Consider the following 26,994-nt stretch of genomic DNA (forward strand, 5'->3'; position numbering starts at 1 on the left):
CTCTTTATTTATCTTATTTATCTGACGCCTCCCCAATTTATTTTAGCACCAGCCGCCACTGGTATCAGTGTTTAATTTTGATCCAAGAACTGTTTTACACTTGATGTTCGAAGGAAACTTGCCTTACTGCTGATGTTTTATAAATGCATCCAAAACCAATCTTCTACCCCTCAGCACAACATATAACAGTCTTTGTAGATTTGCTCTTGGTTGTTATTTTTACACTCATCACTGCATCATGTATAATACACTCAAATGGCCCTCACTCAGTATTAAGAAGACAATTTTTGATTACATATTCCACAACATATCAATTACGGCAATCTCAGTACTTTTTCCTTATTCCTACAGTGAACAAAACAATTGGTAAAAGAGCATTTATGTTTAAAGCGCCATCAGACTGGAATAATCTAATCGTTCATTGACTTCTTTTCATAGGTTTAAATCTTCTTTGTCTTCTTATTTTGAGTTAAATTGCACATGTTTCAGATGATGTTATATCAATAGCCTATTATTTGTAACACACTGTAATTTCAATTTGCAACATTATGTTATTATTACTTTTTTTTTTTTTAGTTCTACTAGGCTTCTGCTATGGCCATTTGCGGCCATCGAGAGGTTGTGCTTATTCTTTTACTCATTTCTTTATGTTTGTGTTGATGTCTGTTGTCTTTGTTGTTGTATGTTTGTAGATTGTTGATTGTGTTTTGTCCCTTTATTTTAGTTTGTAATGTATTTCAGGACCCCCTCGAAAACGAGAGGATTCCTCTCAAGGGGTTAATCCTATTAAATAAACAATTCTGAACATATGTTGTCTCTGAATATTTTTTGTACAATTTAAACAAAATATATTTGCCATTGCAGTTTATAGAACACAAAACCTTCTAACAAAAAGGACGTTGAGATATGAAGGAAATCAAAGTACATGATGTTGCTCATATTAATGCAATTAACAGAAAGATAAAGGCAAAAATTACAATCCTTTATAAAAATGGATTTTCTTTGTCTTGTGAAGTTCCTCAATGACTTTATATTCATGTGTTCCAGGATGAGGTCCAGTTCTCAGGTTTTTGTTGTGGAGTACTTCAAAATAATGACCCCAGTTTCCATCACTGTCGGCACCAAACCCAAAGACACTGATCTGAGAAAACACACATTAAACCTAGAATTTAAGGTACTATTTTTGACATTTATTTTATAGGTTTTCGTAGCCTTTTTTTTTAAAACAAAAGATGTGTGTAGACTAGCAAAGATCACTAAATTTAGATTGCACTAAATTTGGTCCCGCTTGGGTCAGTGTGAAAGCACATCGCACTCTAATGCGCACCAAAACTAGTGCGGCCTGAGGAGGTGGTCTCGGTTCGGCTTCAGCCGCACTCTGGTGCGCACTAGTTGATGTGTGAAAGCAACCGCACTCTGGTGCGACCCAACTGCCAGGCGAACTCAACAAGTTTGAGCTAAAAGGGCTCCCGTAGTCACTGACAACGGGTTAACGCAGCGGGGAGACCGCCCGGTGCTCAGGTCCTACGCAGCTCTGTCCCACAAACGAAGCAGCAGCAGCGGGGCAGACGGTCGGTGCGTGTCCGCAGCTGATTACCGAGCAGCAGAGGTCCGCCCGTGTTTAACGTTTAACCGGGAACTAACGGGACCGAGCTGGGTGAACGCAACCGGAAGTACCAAACTAGAAAAATAGATCGGAACTATCGTTTGCCAAGAGTTATACATGCAAACAATATAGAAATAAATGACCAGAGCTAACAACCGGCTTTTGAGTCTCCATCATGAAAGTTTTATCAATCAGCGCTTCCAGATTTCAACCGGTAGTCATGGAGACATGACGCTCTCCAAGTTTGGTCCCGAGTGACAAAAAGCAGGTGTGAAGGCAACCGCACCAGAGCGATAGATATAATGTTATATCTATCGCTCTGAACCGCACTAACTGAAAAATGAAACAGTGTATCATTTTAACATTTGGTGCGCACTAGGGTGAGCACTACCTAAACATGTGTGAAAACACCCTAACACTGACTGGTGTAACGCTCCATTCCTCCTCACTGCGTTACCACGGTGACTTTTCACAGACGCCACCTCGACCTGAGCCGACAGCTCCGGTGTCTCCGCTGGGTTTTGTTCAGTTTGTTGATGGGGGTGATTAATGAAAACATACTTTTGAATGAAATAATTGATTTTAGTGAATAGATAACAGGAGAAGTTACACAATGTCCCTTTAATGTTTTTTGTTAATTTCTTTTTTCTGGTGAGTCTCTCTCAAATAGATGACACACATCTCTAACCAAACAGTGACCAGAGAGTTAACATACTCTACACAAAAACACATTTGAGGTGGAGGATTGTATTTTCACATGACTTCACGGGATGAAACAGCCTTTCACTGTGGACTAGAGCAGCTGACACAGATGTATATAATTACTCACTGATTAACACTGACTGTGGTCGGTGTGAGAGAGAGAGCGTGACTGGCACGGCTCAATTAATCTTGTTAGGTACACCTGTGCTTTTTCTGTGACTGAGCTGTTATTTTCCACTTCAATAGTTGTGAAGTGACAGTACCAGTTATGAATAGACCTTTTCAGAGAGTATAAACAAAGACAGGTGTGGCTCATTAGAAAACGCTCTGGTACACTAAATGGAATGGAGCCTTAATTAGTATCCTTGGTAACACCTGTATGAATTGAATTGAAGTCTTTATTGTCCACTGCCGTGGAAATTCATCTTTGGCCTCATACAAGATAAAAACAGACATAGTAGTCATTCACAATAGGATACACAAGAACACACAAGACACAGGACACACAAGAGCTTCCCGCACCTTTCCCGTCTGTTAAGAAGCATAAAAAGATCATAAAAAGATCCAGGTGAGTAAATAAATAAGAGTAAAAAAAAAAAAAAAGTAGTGAATAATGAAAAATAAATAAATAAACAGCTCTCTATATCAAAATCACCTGATCCTGATTGATTCATTAATTTGGTTTAATTTGGTTTAGCAAGACAATTGATGTAGGTACAAAGGATTTCTTGAAAATGTTTCTTGTTGATACAGGGACCCTGAATCTCCTTCCTGATGGGAGTCTTTCAAATGCATGATTTAGAGGATGTAAAGGATCCTGGGCTATCTGTGTGGCTTTCCTCCTAGTCTGAGTCGTGTAAATTTCCCCTAGCTGCCTCTGGGGGTTCAGTATAATTTTACTAGCTGTGTTTATAATTTTTGTAAGTTTACTTTTGCTTTTGGCCCCCAGATTCCCATACCAACATGTGATGTTGTATGAGATTATGCTTTCCAGCAGACTGGTGTAGACCGTCTTCAGCACTTTAGTAGTATTTGTTTATACTCTCTGAAAAGGTCTATAAATAGCTGTTTATCTGTCACTGCCAATGCACAGATGCACAGATAAGCACATAATGCATCAGACACTTCATGAATGCATTTCTTTTTACTTCTTCCTCCTCTTTAACTTTACTGGGACACTGTCACCAACTGTCAGTCAGTATTGAACCTACCTCATCACACATGTGCATGCTGAGAGCCACAGTCAGAAAGCCAGTGGATGGATATCTGCCTTTCTTCTCGAGCCAGCTTTCATGAACGTATTTCATGAAAGCTGGACTGAGGATCATCACCTGTTATGAAGCAGAATCAGCCCTCATTCTGACACTTACAACCATTCATTTTTACCATGAATTCACAATACAATATTGTTGTATTGCTAGATAGGCTATCTACAGTGCAAGACATTCAAGTTAAAATATAAAATACTATTAAATACTCACCAGATCCTTGTTAGGGTTTGAATTGGCAGCAGTATTTTTTCTGTTGGAGGGAGGGAGCATTCATTTAGAATAAAGTGCAATTAAGTACAGATTAAGTATTGTTTTGCAATCATGACATTAAAACCCATTTATAATGGCCAGAATGCTAAGGGGCGGGACTTTCGAGCAGCGTGGAAGATGTGTCCACTCAGGCACTCTCAATTTCTCCCGCTGTGAGACTACTGGTCTGCAACTGGCTGCCGCCACCACGGCGACGCTCCTCATTTGCATAAAGTTGAACTTCTCTCAATTCTAATTTGACACTCTCGACGCCCCTCGACACCCATCTCCATTGAAAATGAATGACATCTGGCCGCCGCGACATTCCCGACACTTTTGGTGTGAACGTACAGTAAGCCTGTACCTGCATCTTACCCTAACCTTAACCACTCCCTTCTTCATGCCTAAACCCAACCAGCAGAGTAGAGGGCATCATGATAAGCCAATCAGAGGCCTGGTGGGGCGGGTCTTGGCGTGACCATAGTGGGAAAAAAATCTGCTTCCAGGCCCTCTCTGTCTCTCTGCGTAAATCTGCACTCAGAACAGCTTATTTAGGTGCATTTGGGGGCCAGCCTCTCAATTGGGGAACACGATAGAGAGAGTAGCCTTGAATACTCACCCTTGATTGAATTTCTGGAGAAGCCATAGTAAATCCTTAATCTTGAATGGAAACAGCACTAGATGAGTGGTGCTGTTCAAAGGAACAGCGCTTTCTGGATACATCACATGATGAGTTGTTCTGCTCCCAACATCTGCTTCATAACCTTTGGTAGGCCCACGGTTCATTCTGAATAATACAAGGGAGGACATATTGAATATCATGCCATTACAGGCCAGTTATATGGTGACTGAGAGTTACATTCAATGGAAATGATGCTCATGTTGTGTATTGGCAGAAAAAAAAGATGACTGGATTTTAGGTGTTTCTGTTGAACTTCACAGGAACATTTATCTGAATTTGGCAACAACATCACTCACACTATACATGTTTTAAAGGCATTAATGTTGTTATCATTCAATGACAAACACATGCACATTTCTATAATTCTGAAGCTTTACCTTATTATGATGTCATGGTAATCTATCAGAGGTCCATAATGTGATCTCTTCAGATTAGCAGAGTTGCCCACCACAGCACAAGTCCTACAGCGTTCAGGGCTGCCTTCTACAACAGCTGGAGTGGGTGGGAACGTCTCAAACAAGCTTTTCACTGTTGCATTGTAGTAACTGAAGTTGTAGCTTTCTCTGTAAATGCGCTGACACACATAACAGACAGAACATTAAGAACATTAGCACTGTTACATCATTATATTGTGAAGCACTCAGAAAACACTTTGTTACTGAGGGTTACACTGACCACAATTCTTTGTTACTAATGTGTCATCGGTGTGTCGACAGTCATTTTTAGCATCGGTCTTAAAGGGATAGTTCAACATTTTTGCAAATTGGCCCACTGCCAATAACCACTATAGTCATAGCAGGAGGTTTGTTACCTTTAAAGCAGAAGTAAGCGGAATGTTTGTGTTAATATAAGTCTTAAATAGTTATATCTTCCAACAGCAATCACTTATATAGAGTGTTTGGTCCGAAACACGGGTCTGTCAGTCACTCTGCTCTGCTGTAAGCCGAGGAGAAAACTTTCCTTGTATCCTACAACCTTTATCCAATGAGGAGAGAGAACGGCATAAAGGGGTGGTCCTCTCTGTGCATAGACTGAGGACGATATGCCTGCATGTGGACATAGGGACGAGGGCGGGGACCGCTCACTCCATCCGCTGACAGGAAGTTAGCCAAAACGACCGGATCGCTTACTTCTGCTTTAACTGTTGGTGCAAGCTGTTTTTAGAACGGCAGAGCAGAGCCACAAGCTGGTCAGAGCTACGGCTAATGGGATTTCTTGGTTTCCCTCATCAAACTCAATCAAACTCATCAAATACACAATCCAACAACTCCCAAATGCTCCGGTGGACAAGTTGTGACCTGCACATTCACCACGTTATGAAATAATAACAGAACGTTACCAGACAGAGTTGTTTTAGAGGTAAATTCATGCAAAACCGCAGATGCGGGTTGCCTTCAGGGACAGTTTTTCAAAAAGCAGTCCCTGCATTTACCTCGAACGTTCCATTATTATCTCATAGCGTGGTGAATGTGCAGGTCATAACTTGTCCACCAGAGCGTTTTGGAGTTGTTGGATTGTGTATTTGATGAGTTTGATGAGGAAAACCAAAAAATCCCATTAGCCTCCGTAGCATAGCTCTGAGCAGCTCACAGCTCTGCTCCACCGTTCTAAAAATAGCTTGCACCGACAATTAAAGGTAACAAACCTACTGCTATGACTATAGGGATTATGGCAGTGGGCCAATTTGCCAAAATGTTGAACTATCCCTTTAACAAGAAACAGCCTCAAGGAACTGTTAAAAGTACAATAAACAAAGCAAAAAAATGTCGAATTGCATGTAATGGAGTCCTGAGAAGAGAACAAAGTCACACCCACACTTGTGTGTTGTAATCACTGCCCCATGTCTGAAACCACACAGTGTCTGCACAGTTCAGTAAACAGCATTCAGGGGAAAGGGAACTTCCAGAGTTTCCTCCAGTGAAGAAATCATGGTGTTCAAGAAACATGATTGCTACATTATGTTTTACTGACCTGATATTCAGGGACCAGAAAAAGTTAGGCATGATAATGTTAGCTACAGTAATTGGTTGCTAATATGAAAAATATTGCTATTTTTCACTGGTTAACATTGCTCTGTAGAGGAAGAGATATCTGGTGCATACATGGGGACAAATTATTGAATCATGGTTTAAGTATTGAGGGAACTGCAGACCTGTTTGATTAGTTATGAAATTATTAATAGAACTTATTGGACCCCATGTAAAATGGCACGGTTAGGACTTAGAAATGTGACACTTTTTGTGGTAGGCTACTTTTGTATGTTGTACTCATGCCCCATGATAGACTTACTATGGTCTAAGATTATCTGATTTATTAACACTGTGATGTCCTCTACTCTGGTACAACAACCACTGCTTTGTCTATTAGGTGTGTTACCAAAGGGAACTAACTGTCCACCAGATGGTATGGTCTAGAACAGCTTATTACTTGATGCAGGGTAGTGTTGCGACACTGGAAAAACGAAATAAGTTATACAGGTGAACGAATGGTTCGACGAGATGGTTAAGATTGCTTCCTATGAACGACTTAGTTATAGGCTGTGAGACAAGGAAGAGTTATAAATGAAAATAAGGGGCTCTTATACTGCAGCATCTTGATACAATGGTGGGTTGCACCAATTAGGCTAACTCCTGTCACCAGTCTGCATTTGTATTTGTATAGGTGTAGGTATACTGTTGGGCTCCCTCTGTACGTTTCTTTGTCTTTGTTTTTTGTAGAGGCTCTGTTTGGGCTTGGTTTAGACTTGTGGTATGTATGTATGTATGTATGTATGTATGTATGTATGTATTTTCTTGTTGAAAACTAATAAAAAAGTGAATTACAAACATTGCTCTGCAGCGAATCAATCTTTATTCAGTTGTGTGTGACACAGGTGTTACAACACCTATGTTTACTCTTAAATTTAATTTTTAATGAATAATAATGATGGTAATTAGTTGTTCTGTGGAATAAACTGATTCAAACTGATGAAGAAAATGAGGGCAGAGAATAGGTCGGCTATAGTTCTTGCTAAAGGACACCTGTCTCCAGACTCATCACCAGTGAAACGGAGGAAGAAGATTTTGCTGTGTCTTAAAAGATAAGTTGACATTTACCTTCCACCAAATGAAATCTTCCTCTGAGATTGCACTTTTTCCTGACAGAGAGGGCTTAGGAGACGACTTGATAAGTTCAGTAAACCAGGGATCACCGTCTGTTAAACACTTGGGACACGAACAAACGCTTGACTCATCAGAGCCGAGGGAAAATACAGACACATTCCACAAGTGGCTGATAAACAGGGTGACTGCAGCGATGGACAGGAGGAATGTAACAGCCCTGAGTTTTTTCATTCCAACAAGCATCTTGGCCATTTGAATGGAGAAGAAATGTGACCTGGTCTGTGGATACAACCAACAACGACAGGTACAGGTGAGTTGATATCAAGTTTACAGCACAACATGAAACTAGAAACTCAGGCTGGACTTGTTGTGGACAGCAACAGCAGTGTCGCCACGCTAAGCTTTTACATAAATCTGTTGGTGCAATGTATTACACCCTTTTCCAGCAAAAGTCAGGAAAACAAGATGAACCACAAAATAATTTCTGATCCACAGTATAACCTGCTTTTCTAAAAGAGCATTTTTTTTAAGACTTGCTGGGAGCCAAGAGAAAAGATTTCAACTTCAACTTAAGGACTCAACAGCTGAGTCATTCTCCTGTTCTCTCAATTTCCCTACGGGGACAAATAAACTACTACTACTACTACTATTCAACATATTCAAACAATTCAATTTGTACTGTACAGTAGCCTAAATGTAAATATAGAACATTGCTTCTACAGGGAACAATAACGTTAACAGTGATCATCTAAGAAAGAAGGAATCAAATAAAAGTAAATGAAAATGTGGTGTTAAGGCTTAGAATCAGCATTAGACAAGACAGTAGTGAGAATAGTACAAGAGTATTTCATTACATCTGTAACAAAGATTATAGCCATGATATACAGCTTTGATCACTCAATAAATGTATTAAAATACTGTTTTAAAATATAGCTTATTCTATTAAAGGAAAGAAAAAAAACTTGTCTGTTTACCAAGTAACTGTAAACTTGACAGTTTACTGTATTGCTAGACAACAGGATAAAAACTATAAAAAATAAGAAAATAAAAATAGTGAATAATGATGGCTTACCTGTTAGAGTTGGGCAGTAACTTAATGCTCAGCCCTCGGCTCGTCACCTGTCAGCTCACCTGGTTCTAAAACGGATCTCTACAAATTCCATCTGATCAGATGTCACTTCCCTGAAATCAACAGAATGCATGACTGTATTTAGCCAATCAGGCAGAGAGGAAACAATAGCAAGAGAGATATAGAGATATAGGTTTATTCTAAGACTGTGTTGTGACCAATTATAGGCTACCCAGCAGAAAACGTAAGCAGCGTAGGCAGTGCTTTATTGAGGCCTTTGTTTTTGTTTTTTTGGACTGGAAAGAGGACACAGGTGCAGAGTGGCAAAAGGCAGAAGCCAGTTTTATCTAACAACAAAAAAAACACTTCCAAGGAGAGAAACAAAAAACACTCGCAAGGAGACAAGAAGCTCAGTACAACTATGGGCGTGGTCGATAGGAGGGCTGGGGTGAACGAACGATGAAACACGTTCACACCGCAGTTACAAGTGACCTGAATCTGATTTGTTCGCTCATATGTGACCCATATCTGATTTGCTTTTGACAGTGTGAACAGCACAAGTCGCATTGAATCTGACTTTTTCAAATCAGATTCAGGCCACTTTTAAATGTGGTACTGAATCGGATACGTATCTGATTTTTTTGAATGCGACCGCAATCTGAACAGCCAGGTCGCATTTAATGCGACTTTGACGTCATTCTGACCCGCGCTGCACTGTTTTGTAAATGAATGACAAATAAAGTTGATTGAAAAACAAAAAATGTGCCACAGGCGCATTTCTGAGAGGGGGGGCGGGATTTTTGTTGGGAGAGTCAGGGGATGAGGATGAGACGCACACTTATCAATGACCGATTTGATACGGGATTACCTCAAATAATAGCCGGTATTCATTTGTTTACACAAACAAATAAAGGCCGGCCCTAAATACAAGCCAGGTAAAAAAAAAACTCTTTCAATTTTGTGGACTGTCTGCATGTGAAGACTGACTGGAGTGAAGCTGACCTCATCCTCTGCCTCAGAGAGGGACAAGTTGCACTGTCGGACTCGGACCTGGGTCTCTGCTCCGTCTCCGGTCCCGAACAGGCTCTGTCTGTCAACATGGGAATCAAACCCACGATCTTAAGGTCAAGACAGAGCTGATCAGACAGACACATGATCATCTTTCTATAAGCACTGATATGGAGGAACTGTAATCACATTAGGTTACCTGTGTGTGTGTGTGTGTGTGTGTGTGTGTGTGTGTGTGTGTGTGTGTGTGTGTGTGTGTGTGTGTGTGTGTGTGTGTGTGTGTGTGTGTGTGTGTGTGTGTGTGTGTGCTCTCGCATTTATGACTTGGTGGGGCCATACCACCTGTAGCCCACCAACAGTATGGGGCCATGAATTCTCGTGGGGCCATTTTGCTGGGCCCCACACCGTTTAGTGCTTTAACGTGGCTCAGGAGCCTTCCCTGATGCTCCTCATGCTTTTTTCTCACTTGGCCCACAAGGTGACAAAAAGTGGAAACGTGTGTGTGAAGTGTGTGTGCTCACTGGCCCCCTGGAGCTTGGGGGATGCAACTGCAGCCACACACACACTTCCGGAAGTGTGTGTCATTTTGCTGGGCCCCACTCCGGAAGTGTGTGTGATATTAGCCAATATTAGCTAATGTTCAAGACCATTAAGCGTCATAGTCTCGCGGGATTTTACGGGATTTGTTTGAGAGCTAATACTGTAATGATAACACATACCGATGCTGTAAAATGAAAAATAAAAAATGAAATGATCTGACTAATGTAGCGTAACAATTGTTTTAATCCTTGATGATTTAATGTATGTTTTTATTTACATTTTCTCTTCCCTTCTATATTTGATATGTGTTTGTTTTGATTTTTACTCACTTATCTTAATTTTTGTTTATTTAATGTTATTCTTTATAATTATCTCTGAAACATGATGTCTGCTCTTGTTTAATTTTGGACAGATATAATATTTGCCTGACTAATTTGTAAATGCATTTGTTTAAATAAATAAAATAAAAATCTAAAATTAAAAAAAAAGACCGATGCTGTAACAACTGAACCTCAAATTATTAAGGTATGTTTATTTTCAGTTTTATTTTATTTTTAATTAAGATTTTTGTCTATAAAAAGTTTTGTGGGACTACAAGAAACAAACTTACAACATTAGTATTAATACAAACTGTGCCATTTGATGCTGAAATAGCTGTAGGTAGAAAGCATTGTTCCCCAGATAACAATATAAAAGATCGTTTCTGTTATCTTAGGCTAATTAGCTGCTAACCATTAACTTTGTAGAGCTAGCGCTTTTAGCGGAAGCTGGCCCGTAGCCAAGGGGGATCGGAGGGTTCGTTCGAACCCCCCCACACACACACCCCCACCACCACCACCCCACCGCTGCCGCAAATGTGGTGCTTGTCGTGTATTAGGCTCTCTAATAACTCTCTGATTGGTGTGGGATGCGTGTCCCCGTGTTAACTGGACTGCTGCTGAAGCAAACAGCCCAAAGCCTGTGAGTTCTAGCCAATCATAGCGCAGTAGGGCGCCGCGCGAGTTGACGCTCTGCAACCTGCGGTGCGGTGCGTCAGCAGCACTGACATGCTGCTCTAAAGTCCTGCACCTGGCATCAACCTGAACGGGCCTGAAAGTTAAAAGCCGAACCCGGTCTGACCCGCGGGTGTTGAAACCCGGACCCTGAATTAAGTTGGTCTGAACCCGGCCAAAAGAAAAGAGAGAGAGAGAGAGAAGCCGAGTAGGAGCGCGACCTGACCGAATTAATTTCTACATATTTTCGGACTGAACTGACGCGTCCGGTCCGTGAGAACTCAAATCTAAGTCCAAAAGGCCCATGCACACTTGGTAGCCCAAAAGAACAGCCAGGCAGCCCAGTCCAGAGAGCAGAGGAGAGGGAGACAGCAACAGGTGTGTGCGTGCGTGTGTGTGTGCGTGCGTGCGTTACTGTGTGTGCATGTGCATGTGTGCGTGTGTTATACCTGCAACCTCCAAATGGGAATGGGAGCCTCCTTTCATTTATTAATATCTGACAGTAGCTACAGCCATCATACAGATGAGAACAGGGCAGAAGCAGAGGAAACGGAGCCTTGAAAGGCTGGTCCAGGTCAAAAGATTGAAAAAAAAAAAGTTTTGTTTTTTCTCACCAGCCACAGCTCCCCACTAGACCAGTGTCATACAGTCCAGCCATTCTTGCCATTACAAAGATAGAAACCTCAGTCAGTAGCCTACCAAATGTGTTTTTTTTTTTTTTTTTTATCTGAAGCGAATGTTGTCTTCCCATTATATTCTTCTCAGAGTACACCAGAATGCTTCATTTACCTCTTAAAATCATAAAAACTTTCTGGGGTTTACTTTATCATCATTTCCAGTTTATCATCATTTCCAGTTTGCAGGTACCTATGTGTGTGTGTCTGTGTGTGTGTGTGTGTGAGTAGAGAGAGAGAGAGATACATTTTACTACATTAAACATTATTATGATTATTGTTATGAAAAAGCTAAGCCTTTTTTATATATATATATATATAGAAAAAATGAATTACATGGTGAAAATTTTGTTGTAAATGAGAGCAACAGTAAAGGATAGTGGAGGAAGAGAAACACGTGATGTCAAAGTGAAGTTATAATGGGGAAAAAAAGAAGTGTGTGCCTTTATTATTATTATTTATTTACTTTTTTGGGGGGGGGGGGGGGGGGGCGGCGGGGGGGAGCCCTCCCTCCACAAGGCGGGCTACGGGCCTGGGAAGTATCCTCGCATCACCGGGCCTTTTTTTTTTTTTTTTTTTTTTTTCATCACCGGGCTCTTTAAGCGGAAGTATCATCCGTCCGATGACGCAATCCGGTGGAACACATGGCTAATTAACCTGGCGAATATTCATGAGACGGCGGAGCTCTGAAGTGAGGAGTTTCAACGTCTGATAAGGTATTTGATAAATGTGTTGTTGCCGCTTTCAACGGAAATGCTCGTCTCGTACTTATTTTATGGAAGCTACGATACGAAGTACGGTAGAAACTGTTTTGCTAAGGGCGAACATCCGGGTGACTTACAGCTAAGTGCTAACAGTGTTGAACGCAGGCTTTATGGGGGTATACGAGCACACGCAACGTCATGTTATAGTAGTCAAAAATGTCACATAATCATTGTAAAACAAACGTAATTGTTCGGTTACGTTATATGCCTCGCGGTAGGCACGGGCCCGGTCAGTAAAGCTAACGTTACCTGTGGTCCTAGGCCCAGGCTAAGCTAACTATGCTCTGGGTCTCAGGCCTATCGCTCTGGGCCAGGTACGCTCACTGTGGCCCGGGGCTCAGGCCTGGTCAGGGAGAGAGTTGCGGTAGGCATGGCTAGATCAGTTAAGCGTTGTGGGGTCCGGGCCACCCCCTCAAATGCAGTCGTGTTGAGAAATAGTTAAGCTAACCGATGTTATTAGTCAGGGGTTAATGATCTGTGTGAGTCACAATAATTGAAGCATGAATCCAAAACAGCTATATTCGTAGCACATGCCATATTCTCATAATTGAGAAAATAAATAATAACTTGCTAAGCTACAGTTCAGCTGATTATGATATTTTTTAAATTACAGAATGAATGAATGAATGAGCAGTCTGTTTTCTCATGCTGCACAGCTGTTTAATGTTATAAAAATATTTTCACAGAGCAATGACATCCAAAAGGAAGGCCTGGATAAAGCCTGTTGAAGATGCAATCTCATATATTCTGTCAGCTGGAGACAAGCCATGGTTTGCAGTGAGATTTATCAATAATATCAAAGGTATGATCTCTAGTGCTTTCAGTAGCTGCAAATTACAGCAGCACATTTTTAGATACTATTCATTATTAACATTCTTCATTCAGAAGATATCTTATAGAAATAAGTGGCTTCATTCGTCTGTCTTGTTTAAATCCAATGTGTTTAGGTATATAGTAGGTGTGTATAAATGAGCCTGATTTCCATAAGATAAGTTTCAGGTACACACTGGTATAATCAAATATACAAATGTAAAGTTATTTATTTTATTTCTGCTGTATGTAAAGTGTCCAGCACATTCAAGTACTATTAAAGCAGATATCATCGGCACGGCCGTTTCGGCTAATGCTGTGTTCAAGGCAGGCTTTTGAAACCGTAAGTTACAGCTTCAAGTCACAACTACGACTTGGTAACGTTCCAGGTAACCCGTAGCTCGTGTTTTTACCGTCCTGTTGTCTGTGAAAGTTCCCTATAACGGCCACTCGTAACTTCCGACCCGTGAACTCGTACCAGATCGAACTGGTATGACTTCACAGGAAGGAAAAACACAAAGTACGAGTTTCCTTGAACGCACCATGAGTTAGCAGCCCCCGCCCTTGTCAGGCATCAATTGGTCCTCGTGCTACGTCACCACATTCACGCGCATCCCTTGGCTGCACACCATAGACTGTAAAAAGACACACACACAGCCCTTCATGCCGTTCTCTCCCCTCATTGGATAACACTTGTATCCCACAAGGAAAATTTTCTCCTCGGGTTACAGCAGAGCAGAGTGACGGAGAGACTCGTGTTTAGGCTGAAATACTTCATGTAAGTGATTGCTGACGGAAAATAGGACTATTTAGGACTTATATTAACAAAAACATTCCACTGATATCTGCTTTAAGGTAAGTGCTGGGCCAATAGAAGACTGTAAAGAAAATGTGAAACTGTTTTGCATATTCAACAGTAACATTTTAAATTAATGCATAGAAGTAGTTACACAAGCTGACTGTCTTCTTCTTTTATGTCTAAACACCAGGTGACATCCAAGCAGGCTCCAGCAGCAGAAGAAGAGATGGCTGTGCCTCCTGTTGATCTGTCCTCCAAGGTTTATGGTGAAGATGATGCTGCTGCTGCTGAATGTGATGCTCCAAAGGTAATGGAAAGAATGAATGTGATTGAGTTCTTTATAAAGTGCACTGATAACTTGACACACTAGTTTCTATTTGATCTCCATTTAGCTAACTGGTTTCACACACACAAGGTTCAGGTCATGTCTTAATGGGGCCCTGATAGATACTCTTCCTTCAAAAGGGTTTTCCAACTTTTCTCTTCCACACACACACACACCAAGTTTCAAGTTCATGTCCTTACTGGGGCCCTCCGTATGGACCCTTCTATAAGTGATTGTTAACCTACAGGACAACACTTCTCTGCATCCAAACTAAAGTATTTACAACAACAATAATGCACTTTCTGAGCTGCTGCATGATGAAGAAAATATTTTGAAGTGAGATCACTTTTTAGGCCTCTGTTGTGGTGTTAAGATAGGGAGACTTCTAACACTGACCCTTGTGGGGCCCTGGATCATAATACCTTTGTGACCTGTAAGTATTTCCAGACTCATGATTCCTGTCAGTGCTGACTGTCTTCTTCTTTTATCAGGGCTCGACAGTGCGACTGTTTTGCTCGCATTTGCGAGTTGATAATATCCCGTGCGAATAAAAAATTGCATTCAGTCGCATCAGTGCGACTCTGACAGGCATGCACCGTTTTGCATGCTGTTTAACGTGAGCAGTATCTCCCCCGCCCCGCCCCCCCCCCCTGCCTGTTTGGTGATTTTGGCCGTCGCATTGATTAAAGCTTGTGTACATCGGGGCCGTTCAGATGTAACGTCTTTTCCGCACATTACTTTCAAGGTAGACGCGCGTCATGCACGCCAAGGCGACACCGTAGCAGCGCACATTCGGTGCGATGCGCTTTTTTTTCGTGCACGTTCGACCTGCTTCTCCCTCCGGTACACGGTCTCGGGCTGTGTCTCTCCTACTGTTTCACACGGAGCTCTGCCCCGTTTGAAAGGTGAAGGAAGCAGGTGGAAAGACGTGGCCTCCGAGGCTACCGCGGAGCTATCCAAAAAAAAAAAAACTCTCGCCGCGGTGGAGCTGAGAACAGCTGACATGTGGTCACAGTCTCACAGTGCAACATTCATATAAACTTCAACCTCAAAGCTCCCTGTCTGACCTGTCCCTGAACATCACACAGGGGCAACATGGAGCTGCTTGTGTGACAGGTTGTTGAGTTTTATTAATGTTAAAACATTATTAAAAGGAATAAAATTTGGTGTTTTTACTGTTCTCAAATGTAAAAATGGGTCATGTTGGACCCTCAGCATTATTTAAGGCTTAAACAGTCTGCTACTTAAACATTTTTCATTGTGCTCCTAAAAAATCTTAGTGTAGAGCCCTGTATGTAATGTTCAGCTTTTTATACTGAGGGAAATATAGGTTCACTGCTCATCAATACCCCCACCCCTGGGCCACATGCACACACATACAGCGCAAAACTAAAAACTAATATTGTTTGTAAATATTCTATTTTCTCACACATATTTGCATTGTTTGTCTTTCCTGATTTTTGTTAAGGCAAAGAGCCAGTTATAACATTAAAATTAGTCTACAGGGTTAGGATTATAGGCTAAATCTACTTTTTTAGTTTGAAAATTATATTTTCACCAAAACTGCTAAATTTTTATTGTGCTACTAAAAAATGTTGTGTGCTACAAAATTTTTCAGCATGGTAGCACAGTGCTACTTGGAAAAAATCTTAGCGTCAAGCCCTGTCTTTTATGTCTAAACACCAGGTGACATCCAAGCAGGCTCCAGCAGCAGAAGAAGAGATGGCTGTGCCTCCTGTTGATCTGTCCTCCAAGGTTTATGGTGAAGATGATGCTGCTGCTGCTGAATGTGATGCTCCAAAGGTAATGGAAAGAATGAATGTGATTGAGTTCTTTATAAAGTGCACTGATAACTTGACACACTAGTTTCTATTTGATCTCCATTTAGCTAACTGGTTTCACACACACAAGGTTCAGGTCATGTCTTAATGGGGCCCTGATAGATACTCTTCCTTCAAAAGGGTTTTCCAACTTTTCTCTTCCACACACACACACCAAGTTTCAAGTTCATGTCCTTACTGGGGCCCTCCGTATGGACCCTTCTATAAGTGATTGTTAACCTACAGGACAACACTTCTCTGCATCCAAACTAAAGTATTTACAACAACAATAATGCACTTTCTGAGCTGCTGCATGATGAAGAAAATATTTTGAAGTGAGATCACTTTTTAGGCCTCTGTTGTGGTGTTAAGATAGGGAGACTTCTAACACTGACCCTCATGGGGCTACTGTAGTAGTTCTGTAATTTTAAAAACACACCGGCAGCGGCCCCCGCTGATCTGTAGCGTCACTTGTTACTGTAAATGATGCTGTGTGGAAAACCAGCTGTGGTTTGTGATTGAGGGTGAGTTTGGAGCTGACAAGAGGATCGCCCTGACGACCGTTTCCTTATATTTTTCTCATCGAAAAACTATACAAATAGCATTTAGATGATGTAAAAAAAAAAAGTGATAAAAATCCACTTTGTCACCTCCATTTTTGCAAGCTCACGTCAACTTCTGCAAACCGCTGCAAACAACCTCTGGGGCTGGCAGTGTTTACATCAGCACGTGTGCAGCTATGACGTAAACGAGAAAAACAATCACGGTTGCAGTGTCCACACGCACCCGGTGAAACCAACCCCGGCCCAAAACCCCACCCTGGACTCTGGTTTCAAAAAAACACGGTTTCAGGTTTCCAAAAGCGCGGTTGCGTGTGGACAGGACATACAACCGGGAACATATGTTCACGGTTTCAAAAATACCTGAGGCCTGTACTGCGAAGCCAGTTTAGTGGGTTAGCGAGGTATGTTGAGTGTAAAGCCAGCCTCTCCTGTACTGCGAAGGTGGCTGTCTTTTAACGAGGCTAGATCACCATGGTAACTGATGCTTAGCTCATAACCTGGTCCCTCTCTGTGCGTCTCCGCCGAGAGTTGTTCTCCTCACCCGTTGAGCTGAGCGTCAGGAGCTCATTAAATATTAGACTATAGTCTATATTTTACTTTTATATACACTCAGTCACCACTGATAGAAGTTGTTCGCTCGCAGCAGGACAGATGGATAGTCGGTAAAGTTAATAATTTCACTAAATGTGGCCGTGAATAAATTAATTCCGACGTGTCGCCTGTTATATTTCAGTGTTGCCCAAACGCAAATCTTGAATAAGTCTCCGCTGTTTTCACATTTAAAAAGTTCTTAGTTTATGAGATTTGCTTGTAGCTTCAGCACCTAAAAAACCTCCTATCCAGCCTCGCTTCCAATAAAACACACACTCGCGTTATAATTGCGATCAGTGAAATATATAACAATATAAAACACAATTTAAAATGACAGTTGATGTTGCTCTAGTTTATATGGATAAAGCTTCATATTTAAAAGTAGCGCAAGAGCTGTCAGAAAAATTAAAAGCAGCCTCCTCTCGTCATATTTGCAGCAACACTGTTGCTTCAGGCTGCAATCTTGCTTTTTTTTTTTATATGGCTCCCCTCTCTCCATTAAAACAATTGCACTCCTCTGGGCTGAAATCAGCCCGTTGTGGATCAATTTCGTGCGGAAGTTGAATCATATGACGCCAAACGCCCCCTTTGATGTGAACGCGCACAGATCATAAAGCTGAGAGCCGGACTTAACAAACCAAGTTGATAACCAGCTTTGCAGTGCCGTGTAGAGTTGCACGATACCCACGGTAGCCACGGTACCCCGCGGTGCCAAAACGTAACGGTTCCTACTATACTAGAAATTCTACACGACGGTACTACCGTGGATTACTACTACCGGTGCCAGTTTCCGCTACATAGCGGCCGCCTCTCCTCTCCTCCCGGCTTCTCACTGCACGCACTCCCTTGTAAACAAAACCCACATGCACCCACTGCAACCTAACTACACAGCTGCTGAATGATTGGCTGTTTGCCTGTTACTGGTGATGTCCGGGGATATGATAGGCTGTTTCCGCACGCTGGGTCCGCCCGTCTGTTCTCTGATTGGCTGTTCGTGGTTCATGCCGGCAAGAACGGACTCTATGAAGACAGCTGAGACAGCTCCGGCCGCTTCGATAGAAACTCGCTTCAAAACAAACAACGAGCTAAAGTTCTGTCTCGCCCAGACCACAGTCTATGGCCCAGACGCGCACATGGCTTACAGTCACAAACATGAGACAACACACTGACCACGGCAGAAGCACCGGGCGCGAGCAGTGAGTCTGCCGCAGCGTCGTTGTCAGTGGCACTTAATTCATTTAGCTCTGTGTATTTTCTCATTGGCTAATATCAGGCTATATGCTCCGTGTACAGGCTGGGGAATAAAGAGTTAAAGGATGTCCAAGTATAAAGCACCTAGAAAATGCATAAAAATATAGTTTTCACAGGGAATCAGTTCCTGTTCATTGTATTCTGTCCTCTATGATTTATTATGTTAGAGAAGAAGCATTATTGTCAAATAGATTTTTTTTAAAGACAGTGGATTTGTTTTTATCCTAAGTTGATTATTTATATTTGTTAAACATAAATTAATGTGCAAGAGACTGAATGGTTATTTATTTTCAACCATATAAATTCTAACTTCATTTATTTGTTTTTTATTGCTTATTTAAAAATATTTGTTTCAGTCTAATCCCTACTTCACTAGTATTATGTTTATCATGCACCAAACAACATTATAAGTAGCCTAATTAATAAGTATTTATAACTTGTACAAATACATTGCAGTTCATAAAAATAATAATAATAAAAAAAGGTTGCAGTATCGTGATATTACCCGGAACCGTGATACTTTGTCTGGTATAGTACCGTGGTTACTCATTTTGGTACCGTGACAACTCTAGTGCCGTGTTAACCCGGGCCGGGACTTGAGGTTTTGTTGAGCTGGAGATGAACACAAAGCCTGGCCATGTTGAACCTCCTTCGCAGTACAGGCCTCTGGGCTCATGTGGACAAGGCCTGAGTTCTTTATAAAGTGCACTGATAACTTGACACACTAGTTTCTATTTGATCTCCATTTAGCTAACTGGTTTCACACACACAAGGTTCAGGTCATGTCTTAATGGGGCCCTGATAGATACTCTTCCTTCAAAAGGGTTTTCCAACTTTTCTCTTCCACACACACACACCAAGTTTCAAGTTCATGTCCTTACTGGGGCCCTCCGTATGGACCCTTCTATAAGTGATTGTTAACCTACAGGACAACACTTCTCTGCATCCAAACTAAAGTATTTACAACAACAATAATGCACTTTCTGAGCTGCTGCATGATGAAGAAAATATTTTGAAGTGAGATCACTTTTTAGGCCTCTGTTGTGGTGTTAAGATAGGGAGACTTCTAACACTGACCCTTGTGGGGCCCTGGATCATAATACCTTTGTGACCTGTAAGTATTTCCAGACTCATGATTCCTGTCAGTGCTGACTGTCTTCTTCTTTTATGTCTAAACACCAGGTGACATCCAAGCAGGCTCCAGCAGCAGAAGAAGAGATGGCTGTGCCTCCTGTTGATCTGTCCTCCAAGGTTTATGGTGAAGATGATGCTGCTGCTGCTGAATGTGATGCTCCAAAGGTAATGGAAAGAATGAATGTGATTGAGTTCTTTATAAAGTGCACTGATAACTTGACACACTAGTTTCTATTTGATCTCCATTTAGCTAACTGGTTTCACACACACACGGTTCAGGTCATGTCTTAATGGGGCCCTGATAGATACTCTTCCTTCAAAAGGGTTTTCCAACTTTTCTCTTCCACACACACACACACCAAGTTTCAAGTTCATGTCCTTACTGGGGCCCTCCGTATGGACCCTTCTATAAGTGATTGTTAACCTACAGGACAACACTTCTCTGCATCCAAACTAAAGTATTTACAACAACAATAATGCACTTTCTGAGCTGCTGCATGATGAAGAAAATATTTTGAAGTGAGATCACTTTTTAGGCCTCTGTTGTGGTGTTAAGATAGGGAGACTTCTAACACTGACCCTTGTGGGGCCCTGGATCATAATACCTTTGTGACCTGTAAGTATTTCCAGACTCATGATTCCTGTCAGTGCTGACTGTCTTCTTCTTTTATGTCTAAACACCAGGTGACATCCAAGCAGGCTCCAGCAGCAGAAGAAGAGATGGCTGTGCCTCCTGTTGATCTGTCCTCCAAGGTTTATGGTGAAGATGATGCTGCTGCTGCTGAATGTGATGCTCCAAAGGTAATGGAAAGAATGAATGTGATTGAGTTCTTTATAAAGTGCACTGATAACTTGACACACTAGTTTCTATTTGATCTCCATTTAGCTAACTGGTTTCACACACACACGGTTCAGGTCATGTCTTAATGGGGCCCTGATAGATACTCTTCCTTCAAAAGGGTTTTCCAACTTTTCTCTTCCACACACACACACCAAGTTTCAGTTCATGTCCTTACTGGGGCCCTCCGTATGGACCCTTCTATAAGTGATTGTTAACCTACAGGACAACACTTCTCTGCATCCAAACTAAAGTATTTACAATAACAATAATGCACTTTCTGAGCTGCTGCATGATGAAGAAAATATTTTGAAGTGAGATCACTTTTTAGGCCTCTGTTAGGATGTTAAGATAGGGAGACTTCTAACACTGACCCTCGTGGGGCCCATTGTGTGGATCCTGTGTTTTCTTTTCTCAATGGGTGACACCTTTCACTTCCAAAGTAACAAGTAACCTTTGGATTACCAGTAAAGTAACTTATTTTACACACTTTCTTAACTGCTGCATGATGAAGAAAACTTTTTAGAAAAATAACTGTTCAGCCTCTTTTCTGATGTTGGAGGTTTATGAGACTCCTCATAAAAATAGTTGTACTTGGCCAAAAGTTTTGTGCTTATCAGTAGTGCTGCACAATAAATCGCAAATTTATCGTCATTGCAATATCAACATATGCAATATCCATATCGCAAACGACTGCTTAAACCGTAATATATTGTAATATCTGTGTGATGCATTCACCCATAGGCGTCATTTACGCTGGGGACGCTGGGGACATGTCCCCACCACTTTTTGTCAAGAACTATTTTGTCTCCACCACAAAATTAACTTAAAGGTTCATGAGGCAAGAAATGCACATGCGTTTTAAGTTTTTTACTGCTAATGGGCGATGAAGCGTTCAAAACCAAAAAGAATGAGCCCACTCGCGTATCTCTCCGTTGCCTTGAACAGGCTGTGTGCTGCATAATGCGCTGCAATTCTGGGTCCGAATTTCCCGCGCTGTCCGCGGATGTGATGTCAAATGACGCTGCATGCGCGTCCTCGACAGCTTCGGCTTTCCTCCGCTTGCGACTAGCGGTCGGCGGATCTTCCAGCCTAAACAGTCATGTGAGCAGCGAGTAGAGAAATAACGTCACTTTTTAAAATTTTAATATTTTTTCATGCGAGAAAGTGACAGTTTAGATTCCCAATCTGTTGTCAGTTTATCCAAATAACGTCTGACTAATGGTACAGACACACCAACTCCGGCGGCGACGGATCCCGACGCAACGAATCGCCGAGCGCACCGGCGAGTGGGCGGGTCTGTGTGACGTGGTGTGGAGCTTGAGCTTCGCTCTGCCGTTTCCAACATGGCGGCCGGGTCACAAACGATCTCATTTTACAGTTAAACAACACACTAAAGTATGTTTCTGAAAACATTTGAGGCGGGAAATGTGTAGTGCAGTAACAGAATCTGGATTCATATTTGATCAACACCGCCTAGTTTGATAGTTTGAACGAAGTTTCTGAGCCGGCCGCATTGCGTTGGACGGACGTCATTTGCATAAAGTTCAATTTTTCCAACTTTATGCAAATTCACATACGGTGACGGGGCCGTCAACTCGACGTGCTGTGTCCATCATGCACCGCGCGGCCGGAGCTGCTGCTCTACATAGACAATGAATGGGATCCGTTGACTTGACGTCCGTTGCCGGAGTTGGTGTGTCTGTACCATAAGTAGATTTGCTCCGACATTTTTCGGAGGAGTGCAGAGCCACACACGCAGCGGCAGCAGCGGCTCGTCACAGAGGCTGCAGCCGGGGAGCTGAGCTCATCGGCCGGGCAAACTTTGTCCTCCTTACAGGGAAGAAAACGAGCCGAGTAACTTCCCCACAGGTTTTTAGACGTTTTCTGCCGGCTGGTTGAATTGTTTTTAGGAGATAAATGCATTGGTGCATTAGTTCATTTGAATGAAAAGTGGAGCTTCAGGTGTGTGTGAGCAGCGCAGCCTTGGGGCTCGATCTGCATCTGTACCTACAAAAATCACCATATTTAGGCTACTTCAATAAATAAATAAATAGTTTTACAATGAGCCGATTGATTCATCCGTGGTCAGTTTATCCAAACAACGCCTGTAAGGAAATTCTCCGACGTGTTGGGAGGAGAGCAGAGTCATGAGCAGCTGAGCGGCACCAGCAGCTCACAGAGGCGGCGGCGGCGGCCGGTGTGCTGCTGACCTGATGCCTGGGCGGTCAACCTCCCGGTGTCGCGGTAAATTGAGCACTGTACAATGAGCGCGGCACGGCGCATTTACTGTTTATTAACAGCCAAGCGCGACGTGTGTGTGCGCGTGCGTGCGTGTGTCGTGAGACAGCAGGGAGAGGGGCTGACTGGCAGAGATGAGAGATAGGCTAGTGAAAGCTGTTCTTTTTTTCTGTGAGAGACTGCTGCGGCTGACCCAAACCAAACTGTGGCGGCTGATTAATGGAAAACACTGGTATAGTAACGTTGTGCCGTTTCCAATTCAGCCACAGTGTCACTGTCACATCATCAGCTGCTGCTGTGGAGAGTTGATGCGCGCTCCCGCACCAGCTTGGCTGATGGCTGCAGTAACCCTGACGGCCGCTACGGCCGTTGTATCGCTAGTGAGTTTTATTCCTTGATCTTGCCTCAAGCTCCTTTAACATTATCCTAATGAAGAATGACGGAAAAACGTTGATAAACTATGACAGAATAGGCAGCTGAAACAGTGTGCACCGCGCAAAGCTTCTGCCTGAGCCAATAACTCGCAACAATGTAGCTTCGATGTTACAGTAGTTACAGTAATTCTCGGGCTCTTTCTGTCATCTCCCGCTTTGGAGAAAGAGGAGTTTTCAAGTCGCACCGTGGGGAGGGAGCAGGTCAGTTGTACCGGACAGCACCCAATATATGCTTAATGTTTGGGTGCAACAAAGTCACTGTTAACAAAATCAACATCTAATCTGTCCCTTCACGTGTCTGTTTGGAGCAGCTGCTGACAGATGTGCAGCTGCAGTGACAGTTTCCTCATCACTAAACCTGAGCCACCATCAGATCCTCCCTCGTTCACGTCGTGACGACGGGACTAAGTCTTTTGGACATATAGGCCTATTGTATATTATGTGTTTTTCCTCTCTTTAACCATCTCATTTCAGTTTTTGCCGGTTGGCAATCATCTGGTGCACCCGCTGTTTCTCTCGCGCTTACTCACTCACTCTCGATGGGCATATAGCCTAAATGTTATTAAAAAAATAAAAAGGAAAAAAACACAGATGCGCAAATTGAATCATTGAGTGATGACAGTACAGAGGGCCCTTCAGCTCAGTCCAAGTCTGAGATGGCTTTACAAAGGGTGAGTGGAGACTGTTAGCATCCTGAAAGCCTGTCAGTAAAAGAGGTATTCAGTTTAGAAGATGTTAACCTTTTAAGAGATAATACAGAGCAATAACAAACTACTCTGTCAGACATGCATATAACTGGTCAGATGTTCAAACTTAACTTTTTTGCTCACTGGCCAACTGGCTAGTGAGCTTTAAAAATCTACTGGCCAGAAAGATTTTTTACTGGCCAAAAATTATGTATAGCTGTTTTGTATATTTTTCATTGTGTTGAACTGTTATAATACACTCATAAGCATTTTTAACACATATCATAGCTATTAGCATATTTTTGTGTGGAATAAAGGAGTCAAATTTGCCTTTTTTCCCCTAAAAGGTTTATTTTAGGGATGCACATGGTTAACCATTTAACCATTAACCTATAACAAGAACTTGACCGAATAATACTATCAGTTATTTATATATATTTATTTATTAGCTCCTTATGTTGTCAACTCATGGGGGCGTGTCGACATGTGCAGACTTCCACTGCCTTCAGTCATATTATTTAGTAACCAAAAGTTTCACAGGAGGACTGACACTGTGCACCATGAAGGAAGATCAGACAATAAATGTAGCTACACGGACATAGATGTGCATCACCTGTAATAACGGCGCTGCAATAAAAAAAAATATATATATGTTGCAGTTCTCCTGCAGCTCCACAGAGGAGCTGTCAGAGGAGCTCTGCTGCTCCTCTCTCTTCAGTCTGGTGTTTGGCTGCAAAACATTGCTCCAATTTCTTATTTTTTATTTGCCGTTAAATAAACATGTGCGCTGCGATATCTGATCAATGCCACATCCATTGTGCTCTGTCTCAGCTGATCACGCTCATATGGAACTTCTCTTATTGAAAGTGCAGCCAAACACCAGACTGAAGAGAGAGGAATACACTCGTGCGCCGCGAGCGTTGTAATTGGTCACAAATCATTGCTATACGGCATGTTATGAGCTTTAGGATCTGCATGACACCGGCTCACAACCCAAGCGTCACAGCCGGGTCGGGAGGAACAGTAACAACAACGAAGTAGTTGGATTTTTTTCACTCGCCAGAGTGGCCGGTCAGCCGGCTTCCTTTACTCGCCAAAGCATCAAAGTTAGTCGCCACTGGCGACTGGCGACTGGCGACTGGCGACCGCTAATTTTGAACCCTGCTTATCACACAAAATTTAAAGCTTTCAAATATTCTGTGACGTTATAGACTCACAAATTTTGAAAAATTGTATCTGCTATGATTTAATCTGTCAAATTAGAACAGTATGCGCAACTTTTTCTGTCACCTTAGATCAGCGGTACTCAATAGGCGGCCCGCGGGCCGCATCCGGCCTGCCGAACCTTCCAATCAGACCGAGTTCTACTAGTTTACATATTACTGTATACTGTATTTCTCGGGCTCCGTGCGCCTGTAAGTCAAAGCGCTGGGACATGGAAACACGTGCGTAGCGTTTGTGTGTGCCTGTGAGGCGCTGCACTGGGATACAGAAACGCTGACGAACCCAAATCACCATGCGCGAGTGTTTGGGGAGCGGGCTGGACTGCAGGGGTTTCCCTGCCTGTCTGCAGAGACCGTGGGTGATTTTCACCGCCGTCTTGGTTCAACTGTGTGTGCATCATGCATGGGGGGCCGTTCAGATGAAGCGTCTTTTGCGCGCGCTCAAACCCATTCAATGTAGCCGCACGTCATGCTCACAACTCAAAAGCCGTAGCCGCGCGCATTTGATGAGACGCAATTGTTTTTTCGTGCACGTCTGCGGCGCACAGCTGCACGACCTGCTTCTCCCCCTGTGTTGTGCCCCGGTGCCCTCGGCCTGTGTCTCTCCTACTGTTCCCCACTGAGCTCTGCCTCGTTTGAAAGGTGAAGGAAGCCCATGTGTGGAAAGACGTCGCCTCCGAGATGTAGAATGTGTATTATAGAAGAGAAACACACATTTCAGGACCAATGACTTGTATCCTCAGAACAGAGTCAGACATGTCCTGTGATGGTCAGGTCATATTTAAGCTGAAAATCACAGGGCATGTCTGAGGATACAAGTCAGCAGTGTAAAGCTCCAGCATATGTAAATGATGAAATGTCAAGACATTTACAAAACACCGTGAAGTGTATAAATAAAAATGTGCTTACAAGTAAAATAAAAATATTTAAATTATTAGACGAAAAAAGGTGAATTTAATTTCAATCTCGGCCTATTTGAATGTGCGGCCCCCAAGGTGTCTGTTAAGAAAAATTCTGGCCCTTTGACAAATGTATTTGAGTACCCCTGCCTTAGATAGATTCACATTATATACTAAATTATCAGAAAGAAAAGGATCAAATGCAGTCAGTTTCTGGAATGCTAGGACTATCTTGTTTATTTATTCAAACTATTTTCTTTTTTCAGATGCAAGTATGGCAGAAGATCAGGGTTCAGAAGATGAGACAATCATCACATCATCACAAGAAAGCCCCTTTGCCAAAAACCAGAGGAGGAAGTTTGCTAAAAAGAGAGGTAAGCTTCTTAAATTAATTTATGAGAAACATGAGGAACTTGATTCATACAGTGTACAGACAAACACAAACCAATTATGACTAGGGTCATCTATGGAGTATGTTGTGTGTGTGTGTGTGTGTGTGTAAAATTCTTAAAGGACCTCTTCATTTATACATTTTAAATAAAATGCACATTTCTATGACAGCCCTCTTGGCAATAATGGTGCAAAAGTAGGTGCAGAGGTTATTGTGTTATTAGCAGGGGGGTTAAGGGTGGAGGGAAATAACCAGTATAGACCGTTTCAGAGAGTATAAACAAATACAGGTGTTACCAAGGATACTAATTAAGGCTCCATTCAATTTAGTG

General features: G+C 42.3%; 1 protein-coding gene and 1 long non-coding RNA gene across 2 annotated transcripts; one reads left to right on the forward strand and one right to left on the reverse strand.

The window, feature by feature from the left end:
* Positions 1 to 931: 931 nt before the first annotated feature.
* On the reverse strand, positions 932 to 7,876 carry LOC146979196 (CMP-N-acetylneuraminate-beta-galactosamide-alpha-2,3-sialyltransferase 1-like). Its single transcript, XM_085790428.1, has 6 exons — positions 7,606 to 7,876; positions 4,888 to 5,084; positions 4,448 to 4,615; positions 3,790 to 3,829; positions 3,520 to 3,639; positions 932 to 1,141 (listed from the first exon to the last, which is right to left on the reverse strand). The coding sequence occupies exons 1-6, from the start codon at positions 7,861 to 7,863 to the stop codon at positions 974 to 976; spliced, it is 951 nt and encodes a 316-aa protein (XP_085646554.1). The 5' UTR covers positions 7,864 to 7,876; the 3' UTR covers positions 932 to 973.
* A 4,642-nt stretch (positions 7,877 to 12,518) lies between these two features.
* Positions 12,519 to 14,552, forward strand: LOC146979197 (uncharacterized). The gene is made up of 3 exons (XR_015036991.1): positions 12,519 to 12,610; positions 13,345 to 13,460; positions 14,458 to 14,552. It is a non-coding gene; the product is annotated as an uncharacterized LOC146979197 (long non-coding RNA).
* The last annotated feature ends 12,442 nt before the right edge of the window (positions 14,553 to 26,994 follow it).

Source organism: Trachurus japonicus, chromosome 11 (assembly GCF_045865225.1).
Source record: "Trachurus japonicus isolate A0001 chromosome 11, Traja_1.0".
NCBI lineage: Eukaryota > Metazoa > Chordata > Actinopteri > Carangiformes > Carangidae > Trachurus > Trachurus japonicus.

Bases quoted from the DNA above. Each gene is read 5' to 3' on its own strand.
- LOC146979196 (XM_085790428.1), bottom strand. From the start codon at position 7,863: ATGGCCAAGATGCTTGTTGGAATGAAAAAACTCAGGGCTGTTACATTC. The intron at 4,616-4,887 runs GTAAAGCTTCAG...TGTATTATTCAG, and splicing joins TACCATGACATCATAATAAG to AATGAACCGTGGGCCTACCA. The intron at 3,830-4,447 runs GTGAGTATTCAA...TCCCTCCAACAG, and splicing joins CTCCAGAAATTCAATCAAGG to AAAAAATACTGCTGCCAATT.